The 11,354-nt window shown below is 52.5% G+C and overlaps 1 protein-coding gene across 1 annotated transcript; it reads left to right on the top strand.

The window, feature by feature from the left end:
• The first annotated feature begins 832 nt into the window (after positions 1-832).
• Positions 833-4,241, top strand: LOC311528613 (interferon-induced protein with tetratricopeptide repeats 5-like). Its single transcript, XM_084643844.1, has 2 exons — positions 833-1,077; positions 2,159-4,241. The coding sequence occupies exons 1-2, from the start codon at positions 1,073-1,075 to the stop codon at positions 3,552-3,554; spliced, it is 1,401 nt and encodes a 466-aa protein (XP_084499970.1). The 5' UTR covers positions 833-1,072; the 3' UTR covers positions 3,555-4,241.
• Positions 4,242-11,354: the final 7,113 nt, after the last annotated feature.

Raw genomic sequence — 11,354 nt, 5'->3', positions numbered from 1 at the left:
TACAAGTACATAGCCAATGTTCATCGCTTCAATCACAACAACGATAGACCCATACAGACAGCATAATCCTACCCAGACAGCCCTAACCTCTCCATAGACACCTCACACCACAACCTCTGTACAATATTTGCTGCAACTATATAACAGTGGTTGCAACAATGATCTGTATGGTCACAGGTCATGTCAATAACGTCACAACCTGACTATTATTTCCTCACTTTAGAGGGTTTCATTTGTATGTGGGGGAGGCATTTTCAAAAGTGCCCAAGTGACTGAGGAGCAGGGATCACGCTGGCAGCCAATGGGGCCTGGGTGACTAAACCGGGCGGGGGGCCTTTGGAAAGTCGCACCCTGCGCGGATAAAGCTGGGGGAGGTTCGGGGAGAGGCGGAGACCTGGGGGAGCAGGTACAAAGCTCTCACCTTTGGCTAATTGCCCTGCCTCCGTCATCGCCCTCTGCTCCTCGCTGCTCCGTGCCCCAGGCAGGGCCCTGGAAGTGCGTGAGGGCGATACGAACACCCCCCGGTGGTGGGGAAGGGCTGGCCGGGGCCGGGACGCGGGCAACCGGTTCGGGGCAGGGGGCTGTGGAGCTGGTTGGGGGCCTAGCAGGGAGCGCCCGCGGCGCGGTGATGGTGAGTGACCCCGTCCGTGCCCTGGGAAGCCCAGGCCAGGATTGTACGTGTGCAAGCGCGTGTGTGCACACCCCCCCACACACACACACACACACACCCATAACTAGTCCCATGTCACCCAGGGAGCTGCAGGTGGCGACTCAGGCTGAGGGGACGCTGAAGCTGACAAGTGGAAGGGAAAGTTAAGTTTCAGTTTCCTTTTCTGCTGCTCACTGCCGCTTTCCGGGGAAATGCAGCTCCCCAGCCAAACCAGTGAGATCCCCAGCTAGCAACCCGCCCTGCATAAGAAGGGCAGCATCGTCCGGGCGGCCACAGTCCAGCCTGCCCGGGCAGAACTCGGGTCTCTCCCAGAACCGGGCACGTCCACACCTTGGGAAGAAACCCGGGGCAGTGAAAGGAGCCGTCACCTCCCCTGGCCGGGCTGGGACTCAGCGGATCGCAATGAGGTAGGAGCATTGGGGTCGCTGGGCGGGGGGGACATTTCCAGCCAGGGCTAAAGTCAGGCAGCTTTCCACCCCCCTCTGCGCATTTCTGGGGCTGTAAATCTCCGGCTTTGAAAGCTCTGGGGCGGGGTCACTCTGGGGTAATTCTGCGTCCTGTTGACTCTCCAGGCTGGTGCCTCTCAGGTCTAGTGCAGGTCACTGTTGGCACCTCGCCCTGCGAGCTCCCCTCGCTCCACCTTCACGGAGAGCTCCCCCTCTGGCCAGCTGTCACTCCGGCTTCGCTCCGCATCAACGGAGGAGTCGGTAAGAGAGTGCCCCCCCCCCAGCCCTGTCCCCCCCTCTCCGTTGTGTTTCAGAGTAGCAGCCGTCTTCGTCTGTATTCACAAAAAGAAAAGGAGGATTTGTGGCACCTTAGAGATGAACCAATTTATTTGAGCATAAGCTTTCCTGAGCTACAGCTCAGGAAACCTGGCTGCGGGGGGGGAGAGATTAACTCTGATCCCTGGGGAGTTGGAGCCAAGGGGCAGCCGGGGGGGTGGGATGGGACCAGCCCAGGAACTGCAGAGAGAAAAGGCAGCAGCAGCAGGAGCCCGGAGCTACAGCGCCGGGGAGGCTGCAGGGAGGGGAACCAGCTGCTTGCAAGGGGGGGCGGGGGGCTCTTGTGAACGCTCAGCCTGGAGCTGAGACCACGTCACCCCACTGCCCCCCCAGCACCACCCTGAGCGCAGGGACAGCTGGAGGGAGTGCGGGGGGGGGGCGGCTATGTGTCTAGCAAGGCAGAGGGGGAAGTCCTGTGAGTCTAACAAGGCGGGGGGGGGGGGATTGTTCTATTGTTCAGTGTGGTGCTTGTTCCAGGGTGACCATATTTCAGGTTCCCAAAAAGAGGACACTGCCGAGTGGGGAGGGGGAGGGAATGTGGGGGTGGGGGTACAATTGGTGGGTGCTGAAGGGGATACCTGCAGCAGGGGTACTCACTGGAGGTGGGGGGCAGTGTCGCTCCCTGTCATGGTGGTGGGGATGATTGTAGCATGTAGTGGAAATTCATTCAGCCCAGATGGAGTCTCATTTTCCCCTCTCTTTGCAGCACCCTGCGTCTGAAGGAGAAGCTGCAGGCCCTCCAGTGCCACTTCACCTGGAACTTTGAAATCAGAGACAAGGTAGATGCAGTTCACCTCCTCCAAACTCTGGCTCTCAGGATTGCCCACACTCACTACCAGAACCAGCCCACGCTCCTTGCCATGCAGGCTTATCTCTGCCACCTGCAAGGGCAATATGAAGACGCTCTGCAAAGCCTTAGAGAAGCCGAAGAGATTCTGCAAAGAGATCATCCAGATAACTTCCCCCGGCAGGTCCTGGTCATTTATGGAAACTACGCCTGGATCTATTATCACTTGGCCCACTATGATTTGGTTGAGTTTTATCTGGACAAGGTTAGAAAGATCTGCAGCTCCCTGAAGAGCCGCTCTCCACATGCAGCTCAGATCCCTGAGATACATGCACAGAAAGGCTGGTCTCTCCTGGCAGCAGGCTTCCGCAATGGCATTGAAGCCACAAAGTGTTTCCAAATGGCATTAAGAGAAGATGAAGCAAATGGGGAATTTCTTGCTGGGTTGGCAATTGCGGTCTTTGCATCATGGACTCACTCACACAAGCCTGTACATCGGGAAGCAGCCAAAAAGAAGTTGGTTGCCATTCTCCATGAACAGCAGCAAAACTATGAAGCTAAGGTGTATTTAGCCAAGATCCTTAAGAAGTGTGATAGACAGCAAGCCGAAGCCCTCTTAGAAGATGTTGTTCAGAATAGCCTGGACCCTGAGGTCCTGAGACATGCAGCCAAGTTCTTTCAACCAGAAATCATAGAAAAAGCAATCTCTGTTCTAGAGCAAGCAATCTCTCTGAACCCCAATTATCATCTCCTTCACTATGACCTTGGCGTCTGCTACAAGAAACAACTGGAGGAGGCCAAGTCAGGCAGAAGAGAAGAAATATTGGCAGCAGCTATTGAGGCCTTCAAAAAGGCTGTGCAGAAAGATCCAGCCTCTGTGTTTTCAAGGCTGGCTTTAGCTGAAATGTATGGAGAAAACACACCTCACTACCAAGAAGAGATTTATCTCAATCTCCTGAGTGAAATGCCCAGCCTCAGCAAGAAGTGTCAGCAGGCAGTCTACCTTCACTGGGGGGATTTCCTCTTCTATAAGCAGAAGTCAGTGTGGGAGGCAGCTAAGATGTACAAAGCAGGTTTCACCATTCCAGACAACAACCTGGAGAGGCAACAACTGAAAAGTAGGTTGGAAGAGGTGTCAGGAGAATTCCAGCAGAGCTCCCAGACCACAGAGGCTGAGGCCATACATTACTTCATTCAAGAGAATGAAAGTCCGTGGTACATGGGGAGATCCACTGGTGGCAACAACAGAGCAGGAGACTGGAGAAGGAGAGAAAATGTGGGATCCTTTCCTTTCCCTTCCGTGGACACACCATGACCTCTTTCTTAAGTGAGTCACTTTCCCCACCTGTGTAACAGTGATATTCATGTTGCAAATGATTCTGGGTTCCCTGAATTGTTCAGACCACAGCACATCCTGCTGCTGTTTCTTATCATTATTATTAGCTACCTTTCTTCTGATAGCACCTAGAAGCCCAGACATGGACCAGGACCCCGTTGCGTCTGGCCCCAAAGAGTCTACCATCTGCAACAAGAGACAACAGGAGGGAACCAGCAGACAGACAGGGGAACACAAAGGGACAATACTGGTCAGCAAAATGACAGTGGTCTCAGCCCACCAGCTCCCCAGCCGTTGTCAAGTGTTTTGTAAGTATCACCGCAGAGGACAGTTTAGCTTCTGATACTGAGCAGCTGTTTCTACTCAGAGGGGACAGTGCGACCATCCTTGTCTCTAAGCAAACCTACCTTCCAGCTCTGCTGCCTTCTAACGTCCACGCAGCAAATAAGTGTGGAGTTTCTTCTAACAGCGTTGAGTTTTTGTATTTGCATGGCTCAGTGCCGGTAGTGTGCCTATATCATGAGTCCCATCTTTGCTTTCAGCACCTCTCACTGACAATGACTCACATTGACATGGCACCTTCATCCCCGGCTTGTCACTGGTCTGCTATGGTTTTATTTCATTTACAATAAAAGTAACTGAGAAAACAGAAATCAGTCAATTACACCCTCTTGGAACATTCCTTTCCGTGCCCTTAGATTGCATCGGGGTGAGCAGCACACACAGGACCCCACGGGCGCGTCGAACTCACAGTAAACCACCGTGACAGTCACTAATAGAGCAGGAGCCAAGGCTGGAGTTTCAGAAGCTCACTTGGTGGAAATGAGTGTCCAGATTTACCAAAGAGCTCAGCACACAGCAACTCCCATTGTTCTCAGCTGGGGTCCAAGACCCCTGCAGTATTCTCAGGGGGACGGGGGGGCGGTGGAATCCTCTATTGTTCTCATTGGGGTGGGGTGAGGTGAGGAAGATTCTCCATGGTTTTCAGTAGACACTGCTAGCCCTTTTGAAAAGCAGCCATAGACACTTAGACAGCTAAGGGGGTACCTTTGAGGTCTGCTGGGCACTCAAGGGATTACCTTAAAGGACCCTAAACTCCCAGGTGGGTGAGATGGACAAAGGGGTGGGACAGGAGTAAAGGCTCCTTACCTGGCACGTTCAAAAGCCCTCCCCGGGGTCCTGTGTGCTCCAACCCCTCAGGCACAGCGACCCCATCAGGTGCAGGTGAACACGCTCACCCCAGCGCTGCCAACTGGCCAGGCGCATCCAAACACCACGGGCCCCTTTGCGCTGCGATGAAGGGATAAGCAGACAGCCAGGGCAGGCTGGGTGTGAGTGAGTGAGAGGGGGGTTGGAACTGGCAGGTTTGCCCTGTCGGGGGATGCTGGAGGGGACGGGGCGTAGATCCACGGGGAGCTTGGGGAAGGGGCAAAACACAGGAAAGCTCTTATCTGGTTGGGGGCTGCTTTGCACGCAGAGCAGGTGCCCTGCTTCCAGCCGCAATCCCTTTCTACAGCAAACCTGGGCAGTCAGCAGGTACCTGCCCCAGGGCTGTCCGGGGTTGGGGGCCCCTCCCAGCAGCTGTTTGTGGATGGATGTATCACCACTCAGAGCTGGAAAGGAGCCGCGGAGACCCAGCTACGGGGGTTCAGGCAGTTTTATGGGGACCAGCGCGGCCATTCTGTGGGCACAGTGGAGAGCTGAGATGGCGTGACGGGGTTGGTGCTACTCACCCCTCAGCAGCACCGTCTTCTGGCTCATCTGGGGAATTACCTCGGACGCCCCTTCCCGTGGTTACTCAGCCCGTCAAGCCCCTTGGTCACGCCCTGGCCTCTCGCGCGGGGAGCAGCCGCGCTTCCCTCTCCCTGAGCCCCCCCGACCACCTCACGTTAACGTTCTGCCCCTGCCGGGTGTCATCGCAGGCTGCTCCAGACGGCCCCCACCGCCCCCAGGGGCTCTCCCTCATGTCTCACCCCAGCACTGACTGGGGGGGGAACCCGGCCCGCCCTCTGTCCCGGATGCCAGTCCAAGGACCTCAACCCAGCAGCTGTGGGGTATTCCTCTCCCAGCCCTTCCTGCTCCTCCCCTGTGTAAACACCCCCAAGCCCAGGCTGCTCCGGCTCCAGCGCCCCCCACCCCACCCCACCCCACCCCCGGGCTGCTCCGGCTCCAGCCCCTGCCCCCGCTCCAGCATCCTCTCCACCACCACCCCCGCTCCAGCTCCCCAGCTCTGGCCCCCTGGCTGCTGCAGCTCTGCCTCCTGCCCAGCTCTCCCCTTAGCTCAGCCCTGCCCTGGCTCAGGGAGCTCCAGCGCACACGGAGGACAGGCCCCCAGGCTCCTGACTCCCTCATTGGCTTGCCCGCCCTGTCAATCAGCCTGACCTAGAGTATTGACCCCTGCCCATTGGCCCCAGGGACTGCCAGTCTCAGGATTCTAATTTCTCCGTGGCCCTTCCCCGGTATTGGCAGAGGGCAGCCAAACAACCCCACTCAGCGTCAGTGCGGGGCCAGCAGCCCCCTTACACCGGGACGGCTTCCTGCTCTCCCCCAGCTGACACACCAGCTGATCCCCTCCATCTCTCTCCCATCCCATCCCTATCCTTTCACCTGCAGCACCAGCCTCGTTCCCGTCCCCCCCGCCTCCTACAAACCCTAAATCTGCCTCCTGCCCCCGAGAGCTAGGGCTCTGCTGCTCCTCACACCCTCCTCCCTTTACAGGGCTCTGCTGCTCCTGAGACGTAACCATGTCCTGGCTAGCCCCCAACTCCGCCCTCATGGAGTGCCAGACAGTTTGCCTCTGAGTGTTAGGGTGACCACCCGTTCTTTATTTTATAGGACTGTCCCTTATTTCATTGATTTGGCCCTTATGATGACCATCCATAACTTAATTCTCCTGTGGTTTTTTCCCCCCCTTTCTTCCATCCAACAAAGGTGGTCGCTCTGCTGCACCGGGCTTGGGTCTCACTGAACACAGTCGGAGATGGCTGCCCTCTTCATTACAGGCAACGTCCCTGCCACGTGCAGACAGCCTGTAGGGAAATGGCAGCCATCTTGCTGGCTTCAGCCCCATTGAGAGTAATGGGAGATAGCAGCCAGAATGGCTGCGGAAAACTTCACCCATTGGCAGTGTGGCTGGTGAGGGCAGGGCCTAGAGGGCAATGCGGCCCTGAGCGACCCTCTGTGTCAGGGATGGAGGCTGTGCCAGTCACAGGGGTGGCTCTGCAGGGCTATGGAGAACTGTGTCCATCGGAGCTCCAAGCCCCCTTGCGCCGTGAGAGCCCGGAGGCGGCTCCGCAGGGTCATGGGGAAGCGTATTTATTGTCACGCTGGCTGGAGTGGCTCATGAGTGAGAATACCAGCCTCAGGGCAGACTTTTAAGAACCACAGCACAAACCCCAAACTGGCTGGGAGTTCTATACTTCGATTTCACCAACCAAGTGACAAGCTTGAACCCCTCAGGCTCTAGGCAGCTTTACCGTGGGGCCACAGACAGTCCCCTGGGGCATTCCAATCTCTCTCGCAACCCAGGCAAGCTTGCTCTGTGGCACATGGTTGCTTTACACCAAAGATCACAAAATATTCAGGTTAGTCTCACTCACAAAGGACCACTCACTTACACCCAGCTCAATTTGCACCTTAGGTCTCACACCAAAGACAACACTTGTAGACATTTCTCTAGTAAACTAGGATTTATTAACCAGGAAAAAGAAATAAGAGCATTATTTACAAAGTTAAAACAAGTAACCATACACACAAAAACGTGTTGCAGTCTTAGGATTCACATGGTGCCAGAGCTGATGAAATATGCCAGCTCGATGTGTCCATTAGGGCTAACCCAGGTTAGTCCTGCGGATCTCTTGCTTGTGTTTAGGAATCTTTGCCCCTGAGAATCTAAACAGGATAAAAGGACCATAATTCCTTCTGCTCCGAGATTTTTATCCCCATCTCCCTAGAGTCTGGACGAGTGCTTCTACATGCTTGATTTAGTTCTAAACGGGAGCACAGGGTCCAGCCCAAGAGGTGAATCTAGCTGAACCGCTTTGTAACAGCATCCATAAAATAATTCAGTTGAACATATCTGGGGGGAGGGGACCACCAAAGAAGTCCAACACAGGAGCATTTAATTTCAGAAAGGGGAACTACACAAAAATGAGGAAGCTAGTTAAACAGAAATGAAATGTACAGTCCTAAAACCTATGCATGTAACCTATCATTTAAACCAGCTTCTGTACCAGATGACTGGAGGATAGCTAATGTGACACCAATTTCTAAAAAAGCTCCAGAGGTGATCCTGGCAATTACAGTCCAGTAAGCCTCACTTCACTACCAGGCAAAGTGATTGAAACTATAATGAGGAACAGAATTGTCAGACACAGATGAACACAATTTCATAGAATCATAGCACTGGAAGGGACCTCGAGAGGTCTTCTAGTTCAGTGCCCTGCACTCCAGGCAGGACTAAGTATTATCTAGACCATCACCGACAGGGGATTGTCTAACCTACTCTTTGACAGAGATTCCACAACCTCCCTGTGACGGGATGGGAGTCACCACTGTGGCGCCTCCTGCTGGCTGTGATGGGAATTAGCTCTACTCACCAGGGCCCCCTCCTCTGGTGGTGCCTTGTTGCCATCACTTTTGTTCCAGGACCCACGCCACTCCCAGAACCGTAGAGTCCTCTTCAGTGACATTGCTGTTAGGGGGCTTATTCCTTCACCCACTTACTTCCCTGGTCTTTCTCGCATGAACAGAGAGCAACAATACCCGAAGTCCAAAGGTGCAAACAATTCGATGTTTATTGGGGTGAACTTCCAGCAAGCATGATTCCAGTTTCCTTCCTTAGTATCCTCCTTCCCAGCTCTGACACCACAGAGCCTTACACCTGTGTCCCTGATCCCATTCCTACCCTTAGCCAAACATGATTCCATCTTCCTTACTCCCATTCCCTGTTCCCATCTCCCCCTTTAGCAAAACATGATTCCGATTTTCTTACCCCCATTCCCTGTTCCCATCTCACACACCCACATGCCCACCCCCACCCACACCCAGTCACTTCCTCATTGACTACAGATTATATAGTAAAACTTGAGTTCTGCTTAGCTATACCTTAACCAATCATTTTCCTGAAATTTAACTAACCAATCCTAACATATTGTAACATGATTATGTAACCAATTATATCCCACCACCTCAATTAGTTTACACCCAGCAAAATTAATTATACAGCAGACAGGATCAATCACAGAACCAGAGAGAGATTATACAGACAAACAACAGCAAAGTGGGAACTATAATGACAAAACAATGCAGAAGTGAGGATTTCACATCCCAGCTATTGATAAGTGAGTTCTTGCCAGACAGGATGCTATCAAACTAAGTTTCCTTTTACATTTTCTAGGCACTTTCCTTTCTCTGGAGGTGATAGGAATACAATCCTGTCCTGATAGTGCCTAACAGCCCAATAGCACCTTATTTCAATGTGACTAGTTTGGAATGTGAGGATGTGACCGTTCGCTTCCCAGCTTATGGCTGCCTCTGCTGCTTAGCCAAAGGCCTGAGCCTAAGCACAGGGCCACAAACTGTCACAGTAAGAGAAGGCCCTTACACTGGCAGACAGTGGTTTTGATTCTTTCTTTTATACCTCTATCTCTAGCCAAGTGATAAGAATACACCTAAATTCTTAGAGTATAGGCCTTTACAGACAGGCCTGAATATCTATATCCTAACAACTGCCCTCTGGCCGTGCCACACTCTGTATTCTCCCCCCTCCAGGGGACCCACAGTCTCTGTTCAGCCACTCCTCCAGTGGCAACTTCAGTCCATTGTCCCAGGGCCACTTCCCATGTAGCTGCAGCACCCTTTCTGCCCATACCTCAGGTCCTCAGCCTGCAGGTTGTAGCAACCAGCCCAGAGCTCTCCCTAGCTCCCCCAGCCCCTGCTTGCAGCACTGCTCTATCCCAGGTGCTGGCACTCCTTCTTCCTGCTCAGAGCCTGGTCTTCTCCCCACAAACTCCATTCGGCTACTGAACTCTGCTACGCCGTGCAGCCCTTCTTATATGCGCCTGCCAGGTCATGATTGCCTGCTTCTCTCAGCCCCTTTCTAATTGGCTGCCTACAGTTCACTCTCCGTAGGGCTGCTTTTAACCCCATTTCTGCCAGTGGCAGGCAGCCACGCCATCACACTCCCTAGGCACTTTATTCCAGTGCATAACCACCCTGACAGTCAGGAAGTTTTTCCTAATGTCCAACCTAAAACACCCTTGCTGCAATTTAAGTCCATTGATTCTTACCCTATCCTCAGAGGTTAACAAGAATAATTTTTCTCCCTCCTCCTTGTAACAATCTTTATAACCGTTTTCAAGTATATAAATGACCCCTCCCAGTCTTCTCTTCTCCAGCCTAAACCCAGATTTTTCAATCTTTCCTCATAAGTCATCTTTTATAGACCTTGAATCATTTTTGTTGCTCTCCTCTGGACTTTCTCCAGTTTGTCCACATCTTTCCTGAAATGTGCTGCCCAGAGCTGGACGCAATGCTCCAGCTGAAGCTGTATCAGCGTGGAAAATTACTTCTTGTGTCTTGCTTACGACGCTCCTGCTAATACATCCTATTTGTTGGGGAAGAGTCAACATGGGTTTTGTCAAGGGAAATCATGCCTCACCAACCTATTACAATTCTCGGAGGAGGTCAACAAATATATGGACAAGGCTGATCCAGGGGAAGTAGTGTACTTGCACTTTCAGAAAGCCTTTGACAAGGTCCCTCAACACAGGCTCATAAGCAAAGTAAGCTGTTATGAGATAAGAAGGAAGGTCCTCTCATGGATCAATAACCGATTAAAAGACAGGAAACAAAGGGTAGGAATAAATGGTCAGTTTTTAGAATGGAGAGAGGTGAGTAGTGGTGTTCCCCAAGGGTCAGTACTGGGACCAGGACTGTTCAATATTTTCATAAATAATCTGGAAAAGGGGGTAAACAGTGATGTGGCAAAATTTGCAGATGATACAAAATTGCATCCACAGAGTCCATAAGAACGGCCACAGTGGGTCAGACCAAAGGTCAATCTAGCCCATTGTCCTGTCTTCCAACATTGGCCAATGGCAGGTGCCCCAGAGGGAATGAACAGAACAGGGAATCCTCAGGTGATCCATCCCCTGTCACCCATTTCCAGCTTCCGGCAAACAGAGGCCAGGGACACCATCCCTACCCATCCTGGCTAATAGTCATTGATGGACCTGTCCTCCATGAACGTCTCTAGTTCTTTTTTGGCCTTCACAACAAAGAGTTCCACAGGTTGACTGTGCATCGTGGGAAGAAATACTTCCATTTCTTTGTTTGAAACCTGCTGCCTATTCATTTCATTTGGTGACCGATAGTTCTTGGGTTATGAGGAATAAATAACACTTCCTTATTTACTTTCTCCACACCAGTCATCATTGCATAGACCTCACTCATATCCCCCCTTAGTCGTCTCTTTTCCAAGATGAGCAGTCCCAGTCTTATTAATCTCTCCTAACATGAAAGCCGTTCCATGCCCCTAATCATTTTTGTTGTCCTTTTCTCAACCTTTTCCAATTCCAATTTATCTGTTTCGAGATGGGGCAACCACATCTGCATGCAGGATGCACAGCAGGGGGAGGGGTGTAACAGGCCTCGATTGTCTCAATTAAATGTCCGGAGACAGAATATTTACCTTCTGCCGACCCTCAGAATCTCCCCATTACATTTCTCTCCTGCCTACTGACTAGAGTGGGCCCCGTTCCCACTGATACTAAGGTT

This window comes from Lepidochelys olivacea, assembly GCF_965140295.1.
Source record: "Lepidochelys olivacea isolate rLepOli2 genome assembly, chromosome: 1".
NCBI lineage: Eukaryota > Metazoa > Chordata > Testudines > Cheloniidae > Lepidochelys > Lepidochelys olivacea.
The sequence above is the reverse complement of the archived record's forward strand: the minus strand, read 5'-3'. Positions and strand labels throughout refer to the sequence as shown.